At 38.7% G+C, this 23038-nt stretch overlaps 2 protein-coding genes across 2 annotated transcripts; both read left to right on the top strand.

Moving 5' to 3' along the window:
* Window positions 1-6755: 6755 nt before the first annotated feature.
* Window positions 6756-11043, top strand: LOC146680168 (uncharacterized). Its single transcript, XM_085448949.1, has 5 exons — window positions 6756-6901; window positions 7913-7953; window positions 8048-8122; window positions 8206-8395; window positions 10506-11043. Exons 1-5 carry the CDS (start codon window positions 6835-6837, stop codon window positions 10991-10993), a joined length of 861 nt encoding a protein of 286 aa, XP_085305075.1. The 5' UTR covers window positions 6756-6834; the 3' UTR covers window positions 10994-11043.
* A 1472-nt stretch (window positions 11044-12515) lies between these two features.
* faslg (Fas ligand (TNF superfamily, member 6)) lies at window positions 12516-14958 on the top strand. The gene is made up of 4 exons (XM_085448950.1): window positions 12516-13229; window positions 13782-13827; window positions 13914-13976; window positions 14060-14958. Exons 1-4 carry the CDS (start codon window positions 12930-12932, stop codon window positions 14476-14478), a joined length of 828 nt encoding a protein of 275 aa, XP_085305076.1. The 5' UTR covers window positions 12516-12929; the 3' UTR covers window positions 14479-14958.
* Window positions 14959-23038: the final 8080 nt, after the last annotated feature.

The following is a 23038-nucleotide window of genomic DNA, read 5'->3' as shown; positions in this document are numbered from 1 at the left end:
TTTGTGTCTGGTAGGCTAGCCAATGTTGCCTTGTGCACTAACTGGTAAGCAAGTCAGCTATGTTATATTAACCTTGGTAGGGTAGGGTTTTCATTTAGTTGACCTCATTTTGAGTTTTCTCCTATTTAGCATTTACTTTTATCTACTTTCTCTATACAGATTTGGATTTTAGTGATACAGTTAATAATTTTTCATTTAATTAAAGTTACAAAAAGTACTTTTTATACCTTTGTCCTTGTCTTTATGTCTTATTGCTTGGTTCCTGGCACTTGTGTTGCCAGTTGCTGTTATTGTGTTGGACTAGGTTAAGCAACTCATCCAACACATTGGACTTGTTAATCTTGGCAAACATCATTGGATGGAATAGTGAGGATCGGTAGGAATTTAACTTAGTACATGTACTTGAGTATCTTACTGAAGTAAAGGTTTAATTTACTTAAGTGTTTCTATGTTACTCTACTTTCTGCCTCCTTAGATTCTTTTAGCTGCTCCCCCTTAAGGGATCACAACAACAGATAGTTCGTATATTTGATTTGACAAATGAATTCTTGGCACAAACCCATAAAGATCTGTAATAGAGTTACTTTCTGTATTTTGCTGATTTTTGTTGAAGTTTTAGAAACTTTGCATTTTAAAATTACCTGCCACTTAAAAACATTACTTCTTACACTCGCTCCACTTCTAAAACTGCTATAAATGATGCATAAACGATATGATTTTATCTCTTTCTGTCTGATAAGCTCCACTGATGGAGAATACACGCTCAGATCACTTTGATGTTTGAAGGCCTGCAATGATGATAAATATAAACTTGCCTCAAATGTCTTTAACCTAAAGCAATGAGTTTATTTTGCAAATGGTAGGAGTAGAAATTTGTGTGAAAACTTGGGGGGAAAGTTCTGAGAAAATAAAAACTATGAAAATACAATGCTGAGTAAAATACAAATACCTGAAAATTCTAAGAACAGTAATTTCACACACTAGATTATCTTTCACTCACACAGATTTTGATGCATTTAAATGCTTTACAAAAGCTTGGTATAGCTGCAAAATGTTGTAGATGATTGTGCAGCGGTGATTATTATCTGCATTTACCGTCATTTAGATCTTCCTGTGTGATTGTGGTCCTGGCAGCAAAACCCCTGAAGACCTATTAGCACTAGGGTGGGATTTTTTTTTTTTTTTTGAGGTTTAATGACAACAGGAAAAATGTGCGCTTCCTTCTCATCAGGCTAACTGTTACTTTTCCAACGCTGTTATATGAATAAGAAATGTCAACGAAACTTCGCACTAACAACTGTTAAAGTGTGTAAAATGTACTTTTTTCCATCAAGGGTCAAAAATATCGTAGGACAATGCTAAAATATTCATCATAAAAATGTATTGTATTATTTGGTGTTAAGTAATAGAATTATAACAAATTATATAAGGATTCAATTTGACAGTATTTTTTGCCAGTGATTTTTAGCTCATTCTGTGTTTAATTTTGCACACCTGAGCTTTTGTCCCTGTTTCTCTTCTTCAAGAATGTTTTTTGACAGCTGCTCTTCCACTAAGCGCATGATGAGGTCTGATTAGGCTTGGCAAAGTGTAGATGGTTCAACTGAAGCGCCAGATGCAGCTTTTTTCCCCTGCTGTATGGTTATGTTTTACCGTATGAAACAGCCAGATGCAGCTCTCGGGACTCATGTCAGATCTTTGCTGGATTTTTATCTCTGCTGAGTGGTTATGTTTTTGATAGCGTTTATTGCATGCATGTGTGCTCGTATGCTTGCAGGCATGTGAGCACAAATGCGTGTCATCATTCCATCTATAAACAAGATAGATTTGAGTGAACTGTGATTAAACTTTTTGGGTGTTTATAGTGGGGTTGTGTTAACAATCCATTAAAACTTGGCTTACATCCACCGGAGTCTGCAAGGTCAACTTAATGATTTGTTGGTTGAAATTTTACAAAAAGCCTTTTAAGTCACAAGATGTCTGTGAAGTTTCTCAGTTCTCACATTCACAAGTGTGATGCGTATTGTTAATGTTGCACCCTCAGACAGACATGGCTCCGTTCTCCTTTTGGCAACTTTATTCTCCTCAGTTCAGGTTTGGAGTTTACAGGCAGCATAGCATATCATCAGCAACCCATGCTGTCACGTTCCACACGCTGTTTACTTTTTTCCTTCTTGCACTTACTGATGACATCACAAGTCTGAACTTTGACCTCCTGGAACTAGTGAACTAAAATAATTCACTGAAAATGTGTCCAAAAAAAACAAAAACACAATTAAATCAGTATACTCTTTAGAGATTTTTTCAGAGATTCAGAAAATGTCAGTTTTATAGCCACTCTCACATCACAATATTAACATATAGAAAGTACAACATCAAATGTAAAAGCTTGTGTTCCATTTAACCTTTGACCTCTCCTTCAAGGTCAAAAGACTGATCTGACGATCAACAATAATTCCATATAGTCTTTTTTTTTTTTTTTTGCCTGTCCCATTTGGTTCTTTAGCCATCAGAATTGTTGTCTGAAGACCAACAAGGATACCCAATGGATTTATTTTGCCAAATGGATCATCGGGGCATTGCCGTATTGGTCCATTTGATCGACCTTTGTTTTTATTATTTATTATATTTTATTTTCAGATGTTACAGATGGGACAGACATGAGTGAGGGATAGGAAAGGGAGAACAGAAGGGGAGAGGGACAGTGAGAAAGGGGGGGGAGAAAAAAAATCTCCTGGATCACCTGTTGAGAGAAGAAGAATAGAGAACAAGTAAAAAAAAAAAAACAAAGCAATATACTAAACACAACACCATCGCATTAATCTAGCTAAGTGTAAACAGCAGTAAATACTAAATATTCAATGTTGTTGTGCAGCACGCAGGACAGACAGCGCACAATGTGCTTTGAAGTAGCAGCCAAGAAAGGTGTAATTTAAGTCTACGAGCAGTGAACACCCGTGTGCATACCTGTGCGCTTGTATTCAAATGGTTTCCACATGTAATGGTCTGCAAGAGGATGTAGCGAGCCATAGCCCCGTCCCCTAGGGCATGAAGCAGGCATGGAGGAGATCCAGGCCCCAGACATCCAGAGGCCTCAGAGTGCGAGAGCCCAAGAAGGACCACCGGAGGGGCATCCGTGCCACCCTCATGGGAAGGGCTGAGGATCCCCAGACGAGGTGTAACCCAGTAGCCACCGAGCAGAAGCTAGAGGGGGCTGCACTGGCGTGCCCGCCGGCTCTGCCGGCAGCCAGCTGTGCCAGAGTGAACCGAGCCGCAGGCCCAGAGGCCGGAGGCCCGAGGGCCCCCCGCACCCCGGAGGAGGCCTGACCGAGCAACAGGCGCCAGGCCCCGCCAGGTAGCCACCGGGAGTGAGCTGGTACATACCTGAGTGCCCAGCCCCGGACACCAAGAACCACCAACACACCGACCCCTGAGGGCATCAGTCACCAGCAGGGAGTGTGGTGAGGGGAGATAGGCCTTGGAGGGCCTGGGAGTTACCAGAGAGGTGGAGTCTAAGACCCGACCTGACATATAGACACAGACAAACAGGCACACACAGACACAAACATGCATTCCCACCCTCATGCACACATATACAAACACTCAGCACTCACCCAACGTAAGGATTCCATATAGAGTCTAATTGCTAAAAAAAAAAAAAAGAGTGGCAAATCATACAATTGAAAATTGATTCTTTACTAGGTTTTCTATTATGTGTAGACACAACACTGGTTCATCCCTTGAGTTATGTGCATTGTTCATGATGAATGACCCAAAGGTCAATGTAAAGTGGTTCCAAAAAAATCATCTGAAAATGGGCCAAAAATGAGGGAAAAGTAGACATAAAAAGAGCACTTGAAAATTTTACAAGAAAAACTGAATCATTGGAAACAATTTTTTTTAATTAAAAAAGAGAGAGAGAGAGAGAGAGAGAGAGAGAGAGAGAGAGAGAGAGAGAGATGTGACTCAAGACTTATGCACAGGACTTTACTTTATGGTTACTTGGTCTCAAGGAATAGGAAGAGTCCTTCCTGGACTATTTAGGCAAGAACTTCAACTCCTCTTGAGCGTCATTAGTAGTCATCAAAATAAACTAATAAACTGGGCCTGAACGATTTTCCTAGTTGCTGTATTTAGTTTTGGCCTTTTATCTTTAGGCCCTTTCATCTGTGCTTCCACTGCTCAGCTATCCCTCACACCATCTGCTACACTGGGTAAAACTAAATGACATCGCTCCTGTTTTACAAGTTTACTAACACAAAATATAGATCAATGCAAATTAGATAGAGGTCAACTGCTCTGTCCTCAAAGAACTAGACTAAATTTTCCTAACGTTTAGGTAATATCAGGTCTCATCAAGTGGGTATATTGGAAATGTAAAAGCTTAAATGCATTTTTACTGCCTGGACTAGTTCTATAATCTGATTCACTGAAAGAATTCACAGATTCTTCTTTTTATTTCTATATTTCTTCACCCCAGCTGCGCGATGAAAGTGTCGGTGTGGCGGGTCGTGGTCGGCGGTGTCGCTACAGGGTAGGCGAACGCATCTGCAACGGCATCCGCAATCACGCCTCGCCGGGTTAAAAGACTGACTGGGGTCCTATGTCGTTGTTGTTGTGGAGTTGTGTGGCTGGCAGCGGGAGAGCGGCATCTAACTGTGTGTACAGCAACTGTGAGGAAAGTGTAAATAAAATATGTTGAAAAGCTTTATAAAGTCATCGAGTCTGATACGGCTCCTTTTTTAAACAAATTTATAATTAAACTATAGGTTCAGTGGCCGCACACTGCCATTTTTCAGTCAATGTAGGTTCCAAAAAACTCCCAAATGAGTGTCATCCATAAAGTTTGGATACAACTTTTAAATCAAATTCAATTCAAATCAAACAATCAATATTTGATTCAAGTGCAGATGTTCAACTTTAATTCGAGGTGTTAAATTTTTTTGTATGAACCATTTAAGATTTACAGTCATTTTTATACACAGTGCCCCATTTATAGAGGCTCAAAATTAATAGGACAAACTAAAATAAATGTAAAAACTATAGACTCTTTTTAATACTTGGATAAAAAAAACCATTTGCAGTCAATGACTACTTGAAGTCCACAATGTTTGAAAGATAATGCAATTTGGTTCATGAGCATATTTGTCTCCTCCCATTCTGGCACAAGTTCAACTTGGTTTCAACTTTCCAAAGAATTTTTTTAAACAGAACTAAGCAGGCGTCTTTAGATGTTTTTTGGAAAACTCAAATGTGACCTTTATGTTCCTGAGTGTAATCAGTGGTTTGCACTCTCAGTATTTCCTTTCATGGTTTATGTCTCTTGACAGTTCTGGACTTGGTTAGATATTGCAAAGCTGTTATTCTTAACTATGGAAATAATTTATAATACAAAATTATTCACTTCTCTGTTTTCTGTGATCTTTCTGGCTTTTTGGTGTTGCTGAGATGTATGTCTGCTTTGTTTGTCATGAAATAACAGTGAAACAGGTTTCACTTGACCATGAAACCTCTTGGTCAGTCAATTTTCCTATTCATTTTGAGCCTCTGAAAATGGGGGACTGTTTATAAAAATGGCTGTAATTCTGGTTCATGCACGATTTATGTAAAAACCCTTGAATTACATTTGAAAATCTGCACTTCAGAGGCAAAACTATAGAAATGTGACTTTATCCTAAACATTATGGAGGCCACCATATATGGAGCAGATTGCACACCCATAGGCTAGACTGTTATCATGTCAAGGCTTGTGAAGAAATATGTAAATAACAAATTTAAAGAATATGTTTGAGGATGTATTTTGTTACCCAAATATTGCCAGTAGTTGTTGTGCTTGACTAGGCTGGACTAGAGTGCTGTTAATCTTACAGTGGTAAACGTCACTGGATATCAATGACAGCGATTAGGAATGTAACTTAACGTACATTTACTCAAATACCTTACTGAAGTACAGGTTTAATGTAATTTATATTAGTATTTCAATGTTGCGCTACTGTCTTTTTTTAAAGGGGCTTTTTGTTACTTTCCCTGTTCTATATTTTGGATGAAAATGTTGTTCTTTCTACTCCATATAATTCATTTGAACGTCTTAGTTGCTTGAAATAAAATAAACAGTATAAATGATTGTTTACATTTTGTTGCAGATATGTCAACTTAATTGTTATAGATACATTTACTCATCAGTACATGAGTAAGTAAACTAATCAGCGGCTGCATTAAATTGATATGCACATATATGAATGAATAATTTCCATTTAAGAATATGTATAACGTCTGTGATTATGAAAAGTGCAATTCTACATTTAAGTAGCTTAATTATATTTTAAATCGCCCGAACTTTTTAAAGCTACTTAAGTATTATTAGATATTTTTAAGTAATGTCTGTTTTTTTAAATAATTATCCAGCACAAAACATATCTAATCATGTCTAACAACTTTGCATGTAATAAATCTGTAACAGGGGCGATTGTTATGTACACTATTTTCTACACAGATTCTGCTTGAATATTCGGATTTCCTGCTCCTTTGCAGGTAATAGATTAAAAAATATAATGATAATAATATTTAAAAAATAATAATAATATAATAATAATAAAAAGAAAAAGAAATGCACTTGGTTTGCACGCTTTAACCCATATATTACATTTCATTTCGTTCGCTTACTAACGAACCACAAGACAAACATTTTGGGTTTGGTTTTACGAGGGATTGCATGTATTTTGCGATTTTAACTGCTGTTCTCGCGTTATGTTGGTTGAGATCACGTGAGGGCTGTTGTGTGTCACGTGATATTGTTTTTCCTTATTCGCAGCGGTTTTTGTGGACGAAGTGGAAATGGCGAGAAATGAGGAAAAACAGCAGGGCAGACTGAACAGACTGTGGCTCCAGAAAGAGAGAGAGGGTAAGCGGGTAATACGTTTAGTGCGATATGCATTCAGTTGATAAAAACAAGCCGCTTTGGGGGCAGCTAGCTCTGCCTGTTAACTACAGTAGTGCTAACCCTCAGCTGCTAGTCCAATTAAAAACATACATTGAAATCTTGTAGTTTACACACTCACCAAAGCTCAAAAAGTAGGAGTTTTGCTGGACTACATAGCATTATTTGTCCACTGTCTCTCATTCTCACATATTCACTTGGTTTAATACACAGGCTTTAGCCCACGTGAAAACGCATATCCGACCATAAGCGATCCCTTCTGAAACCCAGAGATAACCAGAGACAAAAGCAACTAAAATATAAGTTTGCATTTTTACCTGTTGTTATGTTCGAAAATAGAAAAAAGAAGAGTAAGATGACTGTTACATAAAAGCTTTAAGGTGATTGTGGATGATTTCCCAGTAGGGACAAGTAAGTACTTCTTAATCAGAAACTTCCCCAGATATAAAACAAGAGGGGAGTAACTTTTATCTATATCTATCTATAAAGTTAGGTGGATGATACTAGAAGCATTTTCATCAAGTGAATCTGTAAATAAATATTTCATGCCCAGATGGCTAATGAAATTTAAGGTCATTTTCATAAGGCTGCAGAATAACTGCCCAAATAACTGCCTTTAGGTCGACCAAGATGGCTGAGTGGTTAGACATGTTTCTAGATTACAGACACATAAAATATGGCCTGCGGGCTATTCTGCAGGAAAACAAAATAATTAATAAGAGGCAACATTATGCTAAGAATCTCAAGGCAAGTAACTGTTGTGCTACTGAAAAGAATATTTAGCAGGATTTTTTTGTTCGTTAGTTAATTTATCTATGTTATTAGTAATATCTTCCTTGTGACCTTTGACCATGTTTTGATGAAGATATTCACTGGCACTTTGTGCACTTTATCTAAGATGGTATTGCACCTCGCTGGGGGGCTCACTTATGTTCTAGATGGACTTTGGCTACACTGGTTTCTTTTCCTTTACAGAGGGACGCCTCAGAGATATTCACGAGCGTCGACCAAAGCTGGTAATGAAGAAGCAAACAAAACACACAAAAGTCATGAAATTGTCACCATAATTCACTTAACTGGCTAATTTCATCAAGCCATTTCCTTTCACAGTCTACTCTTAATTCAGCTGCTGCTGTGAAAAAGTGGATCCCCAGCATCAAGAATGAAATTGAGTATTATCTACAGGTGAGTGTTTGTAACAAAGCAAGATTGGGTTTATTTTATTATTTATTTATTTATACTTTACCAAGTTCTTGTTGTTTTTCCAGCAATCACAACTTTCTCATTACCCGGAGAGGAAGATAGGAGAGTTTCAGCTGCACATTGAGGCCTTAGAGAAAGAGTACAAACGCTTCATTGCCAAACTACGAGTTCTTGATCCATCTTGTAAACACAAGCCATGGACTCCTCGAGCTTATTGCAAACGAAGAGCAGATATGCAAGATTCTCCAGCAATTGGTAAGTAGTTAATCTTCTGCTTTGAGTGAAACTAATAGTTTTTCTTTTTGACTTATGAGAATATTTCATCTTAGAATGTCACAAAAAATACAGTCTGAATGTGTAATGTGGAAATAAGATAAACCATATACATAATTTCCAAGTCTGAAAAGTGAAGCTAAAGCTTAAGTGACTCCTAAGTAACAACTTTGCTACTTTTAGTTCATACTGAATAAAATATTTGTAAATGATGGCTATTATTAGTTTCAGAAAGCAGGATAGACCAGGGCAAGCTGAGCTGGTGAGTGTGTTCTTTGAGTTTCGCATTCAGATCCATCACCAGCTCGTGGCATCAGGTTTCAAAACTCCAAGATGTTGACGGTGAAAACACTTAGTTGTTTGTATACACTCAACATGGGCATGAATAAGAGGAATGAATGGTACCATCAATACCATGAATGGCAATTTTTCATGATTTCTTTGAACAGTTCTTTTTCCAGGATGAGTTTATTTTGAATTTTCTTTTCAGAGGGTCAAAAGTATATGCACCTTTAGGTAAATCTGGTAATGGTGGTAGCATGAAGCTGTGGGGCCATTTTGCTGTCAGTGGTACAGGTACATTACACAAAGTAGACGATATAATGAAAGGGGACTACATTCAACTTCTACAACTTCCCTTCAGTTTAACACCCAAATGGTTGAAACATGGACACGAGTGTCCACATGTTTTTTGATGTGTTTAGATCCTGGAATGGCTTTGCCAAAGCCACAGCCTCAATCCTATTGAATAACCAGGTCTGTGACATGAAAATAACCAATTTAAATGAACTCTAGTAATTTTGCCAAGAACAGTGGTAAAACATCCAGCGAGAGTTATCAAATTATATATTTCATCCTAAATTTTGATCTTGTGTGAATTAGAGAAATTCAATAATAATAATTAGAATAAGTGATAATTTAAACTTCTGCGCCCCAATTCCTGTTTTTTAAAGTCATTTAATTTTAATGTTACATAATTAATCTTCTCTGGAAAAAAAAAACAATTCAAGGAAATCATGAAGAGCCTACAACTATCCTTACATTCATGCTCATGATGACTGGATGGAAACTGCAGACCACAACTGTAACGCAAGGCCTTGTAACAAGACTTTACTAAACAATATAGAATCTGTGAGTTAGCATATACATCTTTTTTTTATTTTGAGCTGACATTACATTTGACTAATGTAAGGTGTTTACCTTGTAAATATTAACCTCCTAGGACCTGGTGTCCACATATGTGGACATCACATTTTGGGTTGTCTAGACCAGCGGTCTCCAACCTTTTTTGCACCACGGACCGGTTTATGCCCGACAATATTTTCACGGACCGGTCTTTAATGTGTCGCGGATAAATACAACAAAATAAAACTAGTACCGGTACCGAAAAAAAGAAGATTTATTCATAACACACGTGAAAAGACCCAGGAAAACCGAGTTAACGATCAAAACGATAACAAAATAACGCTGAAAACCGATAAAAACCCTGAAAACCGCACATTTCACACCTGAGCCTCAACTCTCACGGCCCGGTACCGGTCCGAGGCCCGGGGGTTGGGGACTGCTGGTCTAGACCACAGTACTAAATTTGGCTCTACAAGGACATTATGCTGCCACTGTTCTATCAAATTTTAAAACAAATGTCCTCATGTGGATATCAGGCCCTTGTAGAGCAAAGTCAGGTAAAAAGTCAGTTCTTTTTGTTTTTTTGTTTTTTTATCAGGTCCCAATCAGCCCAAATAGCAAAGAGAAATTAAAAATGCACGCCATGAAAGAGAAGGTTAATGCATCATTACGTTCATGCTACATAATGCATTTCAATCTCTCATATTGATACTCAGTAAAATATTCTATAATATTTTTGAGACCACCTGGAAAAAAAATAATAATATAAAAATTAGAACAAACAGTTATATCAGTAACAACACAATTTTTAAATTGCCAGATGTAGCGTAAAAAAATTATATTAAAACATAATCATCTTTAACACAAATTGTTATCCTGTGAAATTAACATTGTGTGTTTTGTTGTTGCTTTAAGACAGTGGTATTGGTCATACATATATCTCACGTGTGTTCATTTTTATTTACAGTTAAAAACCCTCGGACCTGTGACTCACAAAACGATGGCAGTCAGCAAAATGAAAGTGTCTTTATTAGCAGAATGGCAGGATGTTTTGCACCCACTAAGCTGGTCTCTGAAACCTCAAAGGCCATGTGCGCAGTTCAGGACCAGCCGCTTTCTTTTGATCAAACTCGTCTGGCAGTGGCTGCTGCTTCATTCAGAGGAACACCAGTTCAGCCTAGTTCCTCTCAAACGCAGAGTCTTGCCAGGATCCTGCAGTGTGGCTTGCCAAATCTTAATAATTCCCATTCAAGACAAATATATTCAGAGAAAAGCAAAGATGGGGTATCAGAGACTGTTGGGCAGAAAGCTGCCTTCCAAGAGAATAACTCAAACTGTGGAGCAGCAGGGAGGATACCTGGGAAGTCATCCAACATTGAGACAATGGAGGAAAGGACTGGTCATGTCTTGGGACTAGACTGTTATTCTTCTTCTGATGATGACTCTGACACATAACTTGTTTTTTATATTACATATTTTATAATACAATGGTTTATTGAAAACTCTTTCATCTCCTGTGTTCATTTAGCACATCCATCCAAAGTTTATATTAGCATATAAATGTCTCTTGTCATATAATGTCATAACAATAGCTTCATTTATGAAAACTATGAAGTATTTTAGGACAAAGTTACAAAACCTGCTGTGTAAGGAAATTGCATGTTTCCAAAGAGGATGAGTAATGTCGTTGATTTCAGGTAGAGAAGTTCATTGTCATTTTCAGGCACTTCTGAGCAAAGTCAGTCATCCTGACCACATCAACTTCCATTATGCAACAGAAGAAGAATGTGTGAGAAGACAACTAATTGATAGAGTCACTTGCTGATTCAGTGATTCATTTTAGTCTTCTCTTTCAGGTTATATTAACTGGAGCAGCCGCGTAGACGGCCTGGTTAGACCCCAAAACCCCACCCTCCCACCTAACCCATTCTTTGCTGCTAAAGCTGTTGCTACTGTTGCTGCGAGGACCGCTTTCAGCATGACACTTCTGGGAAACAGATACATCAGCTTGTAGACTAAATGCAGTCTGTGCAATTTATGGTTAAGTGTGACGTAGTTGCCATTTTACTTCGAACCTATTGCACACTTTATGGTGGAGTTCCCACTGTCTCTGCATGAACTTGGAAAAATGAAACAGTTGTGGACAGGACTGAGGACTTGCACCGAACTGATTAAAATATACCAATACCAAAAAAAGATAAAGACTACAGAATCTAGACAATGGGCGTTATTAGTTAAATTCACAGCTGATGTAAATCGTTTGCTTCGATGCAGTTCTAAATGTCTTGCAGCTCTCACAGCTGCAAGGTCGAAACTCGAAAGACACTTTTTTTTGTCCCAAGAGCCCACTAATAGGGGTTACTTGTGCTTGTAAGCAGAATTTTGTGATTGAAAGATAATAGGTAATGGAAACTGCTGCACCCACAACTATGAGATGGCAGGCGCATTTGCTCCATATCCTAGGAAACCAACCCAAAATGTCAGTAAGACCACAACGCTATTAACAATGCACTGAGCAGGGAGGGAAGCGGTGTGTGCTCAGCTTTCCTGGAAGCCCATCTCTGAGGTATTGGTTGGGGTTGAGTCTCACCTCTGAAGTATCGTTGCTGTCAAGTCTTCACAAGCAGACGGCAGGAAAGCCAGTGCAGAGATGTGCGTTCTTTTATGTGGCAGCACAATCATCCCACCAAGAATACTCTGTGTGCTATTGAAACTGCTGTATCACTGTTTACTAACAGACTGTGTCTCATTAAGAGTAAATCAAAGGAAAAATACCATTTGATAATGACGTGTTTATTCTCTAAAACGATTCAGATTTGTGCGACATCTCTCTCTGGTTCAAATTTCAAGTTTCAGTTTGTCAAACCAGAAAGGCCAGTAAAGAAGCTCAGAACTATGTCAACTGGGCAGCTAGACTTTTTACACTTTTCTAACATCCAGTGCAGGTGATTGTAGTTGCTCAATCTTTCCTTTTGTGGAATTTGTGAAAAAGTTTCATGTCTCAAGTGACTTGTAAGGTGGTTAGTGAGGTGAGGGTCAATTGAAACCTCTAACTTCCTTTCTTCTCAGACTTAGTTGCACAGTACACTCATATAGGTGACCTATGAAGCATAGAAAAACCAAATTATTTGATAACGTTTAAATAAAAAGTTACATGGCAATATTTTGAAAAACACAAACGAACCCAAAACAACAAAACAGCCCAGAGGAAATAAGCAGTGGTTAAAATTTTCATGTAAAATGACATGCTCTCTTCAATGCGTGGGAGGGTTATGGGTGGTGAATGCCTTGACAGCTTCTTTTAAGTCAGAGGTGCTCAGACAGAAGCGCACACCTCCTTTTTGCAGAGGACATAGATGCACATATCTGTCACACATCACAGATCAGTGGTATGGCCTGCACCGTGAACTTTGAGCAGAACTATCCATTTCCACAAATGTTTCTTGTGGATGGAGGAGGAGGAGGAAGACAGCAGGATTCTGCTCAGCCTCCAAGTCTTATACCCTGCTGGTCCTTCCCGCCTGCCCAGGAGAGAATGAAGAGCCGTGGGAAGAGTAAGGGCTGCATGGGAATCAGCCCCGGGCTTGCATTGGTCGTGCTCTTTCTGTTTCTGCTCGTGTTTGCAGCCCTGGGATTTGAAGCCTTTAAGATTTCCAGGATAGAGGACCAACTGAGGAACAGTGATGGAGAGGTAAGGACTAACATGGAAAATTCATAAGAATGAACAAATCCAACGATCTTACAGTGAGTTAATAAGCTAATGATTAGTGCAATCAAGAAAGAGATACAGTAATGATGTGATGACTCTTAACAAAGCAGGGGAGTAAGTAACATTTGCAAAGACATAATTTTAATAACATTCCTTTATGTTCGGTTTTGGTTTTTCAGATGTGTTAATTGGTGACACGCACCAAAAGTGAAAAAGGTGACTACTGTCACCCATGCATAGAGGGGGAGTGATGGGTAGGTGTAAGGTGGGAGAATGGAAGAGTAGTTGGAAAGTTTAGCAGACCAGCAAAGTTTACTAATTAATTAACTTCGGTTTGGCACTGTTTACAGATGTGTTATTCTTTAGCTGTGCCTTGACATTTAAAAGGCATACCAAGGGCTTCATTGTTCCATCTGTGGTCACCAGTCCAGTGAGACAGGATATCCTCTCTCTGCGAGTTTTAGAAATAAGCACTGAGACACAGCGTCTATGATGTGGTATTGAGACTTCTATGTCACTTTTGTTTTACTGAAGGTGAACCAACCTGCGGCTGAGTTTAGTGTACCCCAGAAGCAAATCGGTAGGCCTCTCTCATCACACAGCTTTTTTTTTTCCCATTAAAGAATAAGAAAAGATGATGTGACTCTAATCTGTGTGTTGTTTCAGGTCTTGATGAATCTGGCCTTAATGGTCAGGACAAAAGCAAAAGATCTGCAGCACATGTGATAGGTAAGTCTTTTTTTAAATTTAATCCATGCTCTTTGATTGTTACAAACTGCACATTTGTTAACATCAGATCTTTCATTTGGCAGGGCGAATTGAGAAAACAGAATACCCTATGACTTTAAGATGGGATTCAAGGGCGAGTCGGGCATTCATCTCCGGAGCAGTGGCTTATCTCACTGCAGATGGTGCTCTGCAGGTCAATGAGACCGGATTCTACCACATTTACTCACGGGTTGAGTTGATCTTTAAGCAATGCTCACGTATATCCTCATTTGATCACACTGTGTTTGTGAGGAGAGCAACAGATACCCGACCTTGGACTTTGATGAAAGCCCACAGGGGGGGCTTCTGCCCTCAGCAGACGAGCTACTCGTGGACCACAGAGAGTTACCTCGGCTCGGTCGAGCACTTGGAAAAATATGACAGAGTTTATGTGAATGTATCCCACCCAAGATATCTTAGTCACTCGCATTATGGCAACTTCTTTGGTCTATACAAAATCTAAAGAATCCGGGGTGTTGGGCATTGTGTCCTATATTGAAATTGTACGCAACTGAATGTAAACAACTCAGGCAGAAGTGAAACTTACTCATTACTTTATTTGACTGATATATCGAATGTTATTTCTATCATACACAATAACTGCACTCTGCATAATATGATCTTTGAAGGTAAAAACAGGGAAATAGTGCACATTCTCGTGAATGGCACCTTAAAAAAGGCAGTGACATTAAATTAACCACATGCAGAAAGAAGTATTGTGTGTTTTGTTGATAATGGGGGAGTCACTTGACACTAAAGTTCTGATTTAATTTCAGCATTTTCTAAGTATTTATTTTGGTTTTGATCTAAATATTTGTCTATAAAACTAATGTTGTTATGCTTAAGTTTAAAAGTATATACAGATAAAGTATATACTCCTATTTTCTTTCAACAGGAGACGAAAGAGCAAACATTTGTTAATAAATAAAGTATTTCCATTTGACATCTGGTGTGTGAGGAGTCTGTCTTATGAGGAACACCTACATGAGTTTTGAGTATGACCACTGGAAAGTATTCACATGAAGACACCAACCTGAATTTACTACTGATAATGACCCTCATTTCCATATGTTCCACTCAGATTCAGCATCAGTTTAACACTTCAGGAGATTTTCTTTAAAGCTTTCAGTTAAATCTGAAAAGGAGCCTGAAAACCAGCCAGTCATTAAAAGCTCCTTTTCCTGCTAATCGTTTCATAGATGATTTAGAGACCACGCTGCATCTGTACTTGCATTTTTGCAACTTTTTTTTTTTTTTTCAGTTTAGCACCCTCATTGCTCTGTTCTTTTTCTGTACACCACAAACACACATGTTAGTAGATGTGAGAAAATGCAGCTTGGGCACAAATGAAGGGACAAAACTGAAACAGGGTTGACGTGTTTCCTTCCTGTGAGACTATCACGAGGGTCGTGCAAGTGTGCATCCTGATTTATGTGAAAGACTTTGTGCTTAAAAGACACTTGTACAACTGTGAATGAGACCTGACTAATCCTTTAAAACATCATAATTTGGATTAAACTATCTCAGCAGTTACTGTTTTCACAGTCTTTAATGATCAGTAAGAGCAAAAATGAAACATATTTTTCATGCACTGTGCAGTCCTTAAAGGAAGTCTACAGTTGAGCAAGTGAAGTGCATTTAATTGTGTTTCTTTTGCTGTGCTAAACAAATTCAGCGTCATTTAGTGAACCACGTCTGTTCTACTTTGCTGAGGCCTCTCCTCCAGATGCAGCTGTACAGAGTTATCTAGAAAGCGTTATTCAAACCACTGCTGTGAAGGTGTTCAGCGTTAACTCATCGGTATAAATCCGTCTGGTGAAGCCTTGGTCTAGGCTTGTGGTTTCATCTTGTTCCAATATTCACTGTTTATAATCATCTCGATACTGGCTGTTGAAAGCAATACTCTATACTAAGTCTCGCTTTTGCCTCCAAAGCCCTCTAAACCTCTGAAGACAGGAATATAATTGCTGCACTTTATAAAACAAATCCAAATTATTGCATTACTGCATAATCTTTATTGTACACACATTTCACTGTGGTGGCCCTGCAACTGAAATCCTTACGTTTAAGCTTTTGTAACTTTGCGTAAAAAGTTGCCAAACAAAAACACACATTAAAATGAGTTCCTCGGTAAGACTTAATCGCAACCTTATACGTCTGACAACTAGATTAGATAGTATGTGGCAAAAGAGTGTTGTATATATATATATATATAGATATATGTATAACTCAATCACACGATCAAGCTAAGCGATAAGCGGTTACTCTCTGCCTGAGCAAAACATCCCCTGTGGCTTTTAGATCCACCAAAGAGGCTGACACAAACATGTTGAAAATTAAAGTCAAGTAGATGACTAGAAAGATTAAAAATTTATTTGCCACCCATACAGAGTCTCTGGTTTATTTTTTGCTATTATGAATTCTCGCGCACTGTCGCTCTGTTCTACTTTTCTTATGCATACTAGTAGTGACGGTGGTAGTGTTTTCCAAATAAGTGCAAGAGATCAAAGGATCGAAGTTACACTCTCTGTGCCAAAGGTTTTACCAAAGCTGATGTGAAGTAAGGAAAGAATTCTGGTCAATATAGAAATATTTTAGGAGCCAACTCACAGAACAGCTTCATAGTAATTGAACTTGTACGTTGAGATGTATTTATGCAAGTAACAAGGACTCTAAATACTGAGGTTTGTTTTAATGATTAAATAGGAAAATACCCATTGTCATCACCTTTTTCCAACCAAGCTCTGCCCACTTGACAACACTGAGTATCCGACTGAGTTTCAGATGGAATGCAAAGCATCACACCGACCTTCTCACGTTATCACCATCAACCTCACTGTTCTCTGCAGTTCCAGAGTCTTGAGATGAGTGGAGTTTTTATTGTAGTGGGCATGGTTTTGGAGTGGTACGTTTAACAAATACGCAAAGGTGTGATTTTGAGTTTCTTTTTTTAATGTATAAGTCTCATACGTTAGGGTGATGCTCTAAAACCCATGATCATAGTGATAAAAACAAATTTTAAAAAACCGAGATCTTATTCATCAAGTGAATTTAAATGTGTGAGTAATTGCTGCCTGATGCATCACTTCATTAAAGCTTCAATTCGCCGCCTTACCATTTGTGTTGCCAACTGCCCCTGTTTCCAAAGCCTAAGAACCTTTTTCAAATTGCACACTTCATCATATTTTTAGTGCCACATGCAAGAACCCAAAAAGGAGGGAGGCGGGGGTCTGCAGCACCCCCTGTCGCAAAAGGCAGACATCACAAGACCCGTGCAAAAGTGAAAACAATAGTACTGTAGATAAAGATGCTGAAACACATCCTATGGTGTACAACATCTGATTCAAATGACGTTACATGCTAAAGACCAACTACAAGGTTAGAAAAGCATCAGATTAATGACCTTCATCCCCCTGGAAATTCTTGGAATTTTCCCCTCATCTGAGTATCATTCTCTAATTTGGGATTAAAAACATGGTTATCGACCACCATGACACAAAAGAGATTCACACACCGTCCCTGATGAATGTCCTTACAGACATTTTGAACAAGCTGGTGCCTCTCTGGATATTTCAGGATATTTATCTCCTAAACTTCTGAGGGCCAGGTCGCACCTGTGTTAGAATAATGTGTGTAAGCCGGGCAAAAAGTGATTTCAATTGTTTTAATGTGTTTTTTTAATATGTGTTTTGTCTACTTATATTAGTAAATAGACTATAGTGAACAGGATTTATAAATAAATTTCTATATAAAATAAAGAAATTATGAAAGAGGTATCTTTATGACTGCATTATTGTACCTTCACTATAATCAATCCAGTCCCTTTTGGTCACTTAAAATATCTTTATAGAATTATGATGTTATATTAGCTGCAATCTCTGTTAATGTCTTGGACATTTCAAAACTACATTTTTGATGTCAACAAGACTTTATTTAACTGGGTAAATAAAGGACACAGTCACGCTCATAATTATTCAAATTTTAACTTAAAGTTACTTTTATGCAACCAGCATTTTTTTTTTTTTTTGTTGACTGGAAATGACACAGGTGTCGCCCAAAAGATAATAAGATGATGTACAAGAGGCATTATTATGGGGGAAAAAAATTTCCTAGCTTTTATTTACATTTGAGCAAAAAGTGTCATGTCCAGAATTATTCATATGCTTCACAAACTGTCACAGTCTCTGGGAAAATTCAAAGTTCTATATCATTCCAAACAGTCCAAGCTGTTCTAAAGCATCCTAAGTACCCTGGTTAATTGAGAATCACTGTTTTAATCAACTCAACAGGTGAAAAACAGCAGCTCTCTGCAGTTGGTTTGTGGACAGACATGGCTAAGACAAAGGAACTCAGTGAGGACCTGCGGCTGCACAATGTGGCTGCTCACAAGTCAGGAAAGGGCTACAAGGACATATCTAAATGTTTTCAAGTTCCAGTGGCTACAGTGCAAAGTATTATTAAAAAATGCAAAATGTTCTGCACTGTGGAAAATCTCAGAGGACGTGGTCAGAAGCCAAAAGTGACACCTGTGCTGGCCAGGAGGATAGTGAAAGAGGTGAAAAAGAATCCAAGGATCACCACCAAGGCCATCCTGGTGAATCTGGGCTCTGCTGGTGGCAATGTCTCAAGGCAGACAGTCCAACGGACACTGCACACTGCTGTGTTCCACAGAGGGCGCCACTTCTCCAGATAAGGCACACAAAAGCTTGCTTGGCCTTTGCAAATGCTCATCTGGACAAAGAAGAAGACTTGTGGTCTTCTGTGTTATGGTCAATTCAATTCAATTCAATTTTATTTATATAGCGCCAAATCACAACAAAAGTCGCCTCAAGGCGCTTCATCGATACAGAGAAAAACCCAACAATCATATGACCCCCTATGAGCAAGCACTTTGGCGACAGTGGGGAGGAAAAGGAAGGAAGAAACCTCGGGCAGAACCAGGCTCAGGGAGGGGCGGCCATCTGCCGCGACCGGTTGGGGTGAGAGAAGGAAGACAGGATAAAAGACATGCTGTGGAAGAGAGACAGAGGTTAATAACAGATATGATTCAATGCAGCGAGGTCTATTAACACATAGTGAGTGAGAAAGGTGACTGGAAAGGAAAAACTCAATGCATGGGAATCCCCGGCAGCCTACGTCAGATGAAACAAAAATTGAATTGGTTGGTCACAATGATGTTTCCTTCATTTGGCGTAAAAAAGGAGAAGCCTTCAACCCTAAGAACACCATCCCCACTGTTAAACACGGTGGTGGTAACCTAATGCGTTTAGGGTGTTTTTCAGCCAATGGACCATGGAACCTAATCACAGTAAACGGCACCATGCAAAAAGAGCAATACATGAAGATTCGCAACAACAAAATCAGGCAGTCTGCGGAGAAACTTGGCCTTGGGCACCAGTGGACATTTCAGCGTGACATCAACCCAAAACACACAGCAAAAGTGGTGAAGAAATGGTTAGCAGACAAAAACATTCATGTTTTGCAGTGACCCAGCCAGAGTCCTGACTTGAATCCAATTGAGATTCTGTGAAGGGAGCCAAAGATCAGGGTGATGGCAAGAAGACCCTTCAACCTGAAAGATTTGCAGCTCATCGCTAAAGATGAATGGGCAAAAATACCTGTGGAGACACGCAAAAAGCTGGTCTCCAATTATAGGAAGCGTTTGATTGCTGTAATGCCAATAAAGGCTTTTCAACTGATTATTGAGAATGGTATGAATAATTCTGGACATGACACTTTTTGCTAAAATATAAATAAAAGCTGAGAAATATTTTTTCCACAATGATGCTTTTTGTACATTGTCTTATTATTTTTTGGGGAGACGCCTGTGTAATTTCCAGTAAAAACAAAAACCCCAAAACAAAACTTGCTGGTTGAATAAAAGTAACTTTAAGTCAAAATTTGCCAGGGGTATGAATAATTATGCGCTTGACTGTATATAAGTTTGATTGTGGCTTCTACCCTGTGACAGGAATGCTGTTTGTGGCTCAAGATGAATTGATATTATGAATTATTATAGGGATACATTTGGCATATGCTTCACATATTATAGGCCAACAATTCATTTATAGCATTCTAAATACAGGCAATCAGTTTTTGGCAAATACCGGAAATCACTTTTTGGCAGTGGATCACCTTTTTGGCACAGTAATGATATACGTTTCTCGAGTGTGTGGGGCAGGTAATTTAAGTTTTGCCTGTTTTACACACCAGACAAGAACAAATACAGAGACACTTATTTCAGTTCCCCTAACTTCAAGGGGTTAACCCACGGCTCTGGCCACAGGCTTGATATTCTGTAAACTGCAGGGGGTTTTGTTTTTAATAGAGTAAGGAAGGCAATCAAATAAAGTTTGATCTCATAGTTACACAGCAGCGTCCAGATTGGTTAAAAGAAATAACACACACCCCTGTAGCAATCAGACTCAAACAAGAGCATTTCCCCAAATCATAATGAGGTTATTTATGTGCTTATGTCTTAATTTACCCTTCAGTACTTGTAAGACATCACTTCAGCAATGGACTCATCTAAAAAAAAAAATCAGACTGAGGAAGATCAAAGGAGTCTTCATAAGGTTTCACATCTATCAGGCTGAAAGACAAAGCAAAACCACGTAGCTGTGACTTCAAAGCGGCTGCAGGAAGGTTTAGCTTACACGTGAGACGTGTTCCAGCTTTGATGCACAAACAGTTTGTCACCGTAAGAGTCATCAACAGACAAAGCCATCACAAAGGTCCTCGTCCGAAGCCTCAAGCAGCAGTTTGGATAAACCAGTTATTTTGGCAGCACGTGGCCTTGACAGAGCTGCAGTCATCAAAGGTAGGCCTGCAGGAATAAACCTTTCCCGATGTCTGTTCGGCGGTGTAGCAGCCAGTAATTGGACTAAACACTCATCAGATTTAAGAAAAAAGACTTCTACGTTAGCTGGTAAGGAAACTGAAACTGAAAGGCGCAGCCTACGGTGAATGTGATTCACCATTAAATAGCTGTAGGAACTGACGCGTTTGGAGACATAGATTAAACACGCTGTGTGAAAAGGAGAGCTTGAGTGTGTGTCTGAAGCTAAAGTGGTTTAAAAGCAAAAAATAAACATCCATTAGAAAAAGACTGACTACTACATATACACACACAGGTTGATAAAGTTCGACAGGCTCGGTTAGATGGTGTGGAAATGTGAAAAGGAGAGATGGTGGATACACAGGTAAGAGGAAAACACAACAGGGGAGGTTTAGTGAAGGGAGGCATGGCTTGTCTCCCTTCGGTTAGGTGTTGCAGAGGAGGATCTCAGCTAGAGCTCCACTTTAGCGACCCCTAAAGGGAGCAGCCGGAATAAGAAGATTTTGGGTTTGCAAAGCAAAATGAATAAATAATAGCGGATTAATACTAAAAGAAAAAAAGGCTAGATCTTGAGAACAGATATTCAGTTGTTCTAAACTTTTGCTATTCTGTTGTGTTACTGTAAATAAGTCACACAGCCACTGAGTCATGTGCCTGGCACCATCATTTGGCTGAAGCTGTGACAAGAAGTGAAAGGCTACGGCTCACTTTATTTTTTCTCACTACACTGTTTCGGCGAACTAAATCATTTTCTTCGGGGTTAAGGCGAATATTAATATCGGTGCTTGTAATGATGTTACTCCTGAACATAGAGGTTGATTCACATTAAATCCAAACAGTAGTACTTTGGCGCCCTTTACTGGCTCTATCAAAAAGCACATCATGGCACTGATTGTAATTCATCTTCAGCCACAGGTGGGCAGATGTTTGCACGAAACTATGAAGTCACCAAACTTCAAACCGACCGTGCAACCAAGTGAAAATCATGTTTAAACTACGTATAATTTTGCGGCGAAAAGAACACAACAATACATTGAAGTACAACTTGAGTTGGAAGATAAAATTGTGCTACTTGATAGTTTTTTATGAAAATGATTGGCAGGTAATATTGCACTTAAAGTAACTGTAAACTTATTCACATATAGAACTGTTGTCTTGTTGACAGTTTGTAGTGGGGTTAAACAGCAACATTGTTTAAAAGAGAGCCTAAATCGGGAATTTCATGTAGTGCGGTTATTGACACATCTAGAGTTTCAGTTGCTCGGGACCACCTTCATGATACAAAGCTATGTCAAAATTCCCCATATCAAGTCATTATCACACATGAACTGCCCTTTTTTTTCCTAGTATTTGAGTTTTCTTCATTTTTCAGTCATGCGATACTGATTTTATGAGCGATAAGCACTGGAACTTTCCATGCCTTGTTTTTGACATCATTAGTGTGGGTGTTTATAGACGTGTGCATCCAGAAAAATTCTTACATACTGAGCTACTTTCACATCACACTCCACACTACTAAAACTATACTGTGAAAATGAAAAGCCTCTTCCTGAAAAGAAAAGAAAAGAAAAGAAAAGAAAAGAAAAGAAAAGAGAAAACAAAACAGGGCGTTTAATCCGCCTGCCAGTGCATGTTCTCCACCTGCTTTCATGGGTTCATTCCAGATGCACCAGCAACCAGCAGTCCAAAGATATGCATGGACTCCAGTTCTAAATTGGCAATCGGTGTGAATGTGAGAATAGACTGGTGACCTGGCATACCCCACCTTTCACCCTATGATAACAGCGATAGGCACCAGCCCGCTGGAAACCCTAAATATATAAAAATAAATGGATGGATTGGTGGAATAACAATATAATTATTAATGCCAGTGAAATAAATGCTCAAATCTGAAGATATAAATGTATAGATGTTTTATCTTGGAATCTTTCCCATTGATGTGAGGAAGAGCGTAGTCCATGCATTCTGTTTTTACACAACTTGTAAAGGTTATTTTAAAGAGGTTGCTACATTTAACCATGGTGCTGTAATAAGGTGTCATCATTGCAACATGTCAGTCTATTAAATCTTCCCTCCTAGACATTTCGCAACCAGCCATAAGATGTAATATTGCAAAGTGGAAGCGTTTAGAAACCACAGCACTTCAGCCACAGACAATATTGGAACGTGATTATTTATCATATAC

Source organism: Copadichromis virginalis, linkage group LG23 (genome assembly GCF_057382275.1).
Source record: "Copadichromis virginalis isolate Kocher_CV1m ecotype Utaka linkage group LG23, C_Virginalis_male_GT1.1, whole genome shotgun sequence".
In the NCBI taxonomy this organism is placed as follows: domain Eukaryota; kingdom Metazoa; phylum Chordata; class Actinopteri; order Cichliformes; family Cichlidae; genus Copadichromis; species Copadichromis virginalis.
This window is presented reverse-complemented; position numbering and strand designations above follow the sequence as displayed.

Bases quoted from the DNA above. Each gene is read 5' to 3' on its own strand.
- LOC146680168 (XM_085448949.1), top strand. From the start codon at position 6,835: ATGGCGAGAAATGAGGAAAAACAGCAGGGCAGACTGAACAGACTGTGG. The intron at 6,902-7,912 runs GTAAGCGGGTAA...TTTCCTTTACAG, and splicing joins GCTCCAGAAAGAGAGAGAGG to AGGGACGCCTCAGAGATATT. The intron at 7,954-8,047 runs GTAATGAAGAAG...TTCCTTTCACAG, and splicing joins ACGAGCGTCGACCAAAGCTG to TCTACTCTTAATTCAGCTGC.
- faslg (XM_085448950.1), top strand. From the start codon at position 12,930: ATGGCCTGCACCGTGAACTTTGAGCAGAACTATCCATTTCCACAAATG. The intron at 13,230-13,781 runs GTAAGGACTAAC...GTTTTACTGAAG, and splicing joins TGAGGAACAGTGATGGAGAG to GTGAACCAACCTGCGGCTGA. The intron at 13,828-13,913 runs GTAGGCCTCTCT...GTGTTGTTTCAG, and splicing joins TGTACCCCAGAAGCAAATCG to GTCTTGATGAATCTGGCCTT.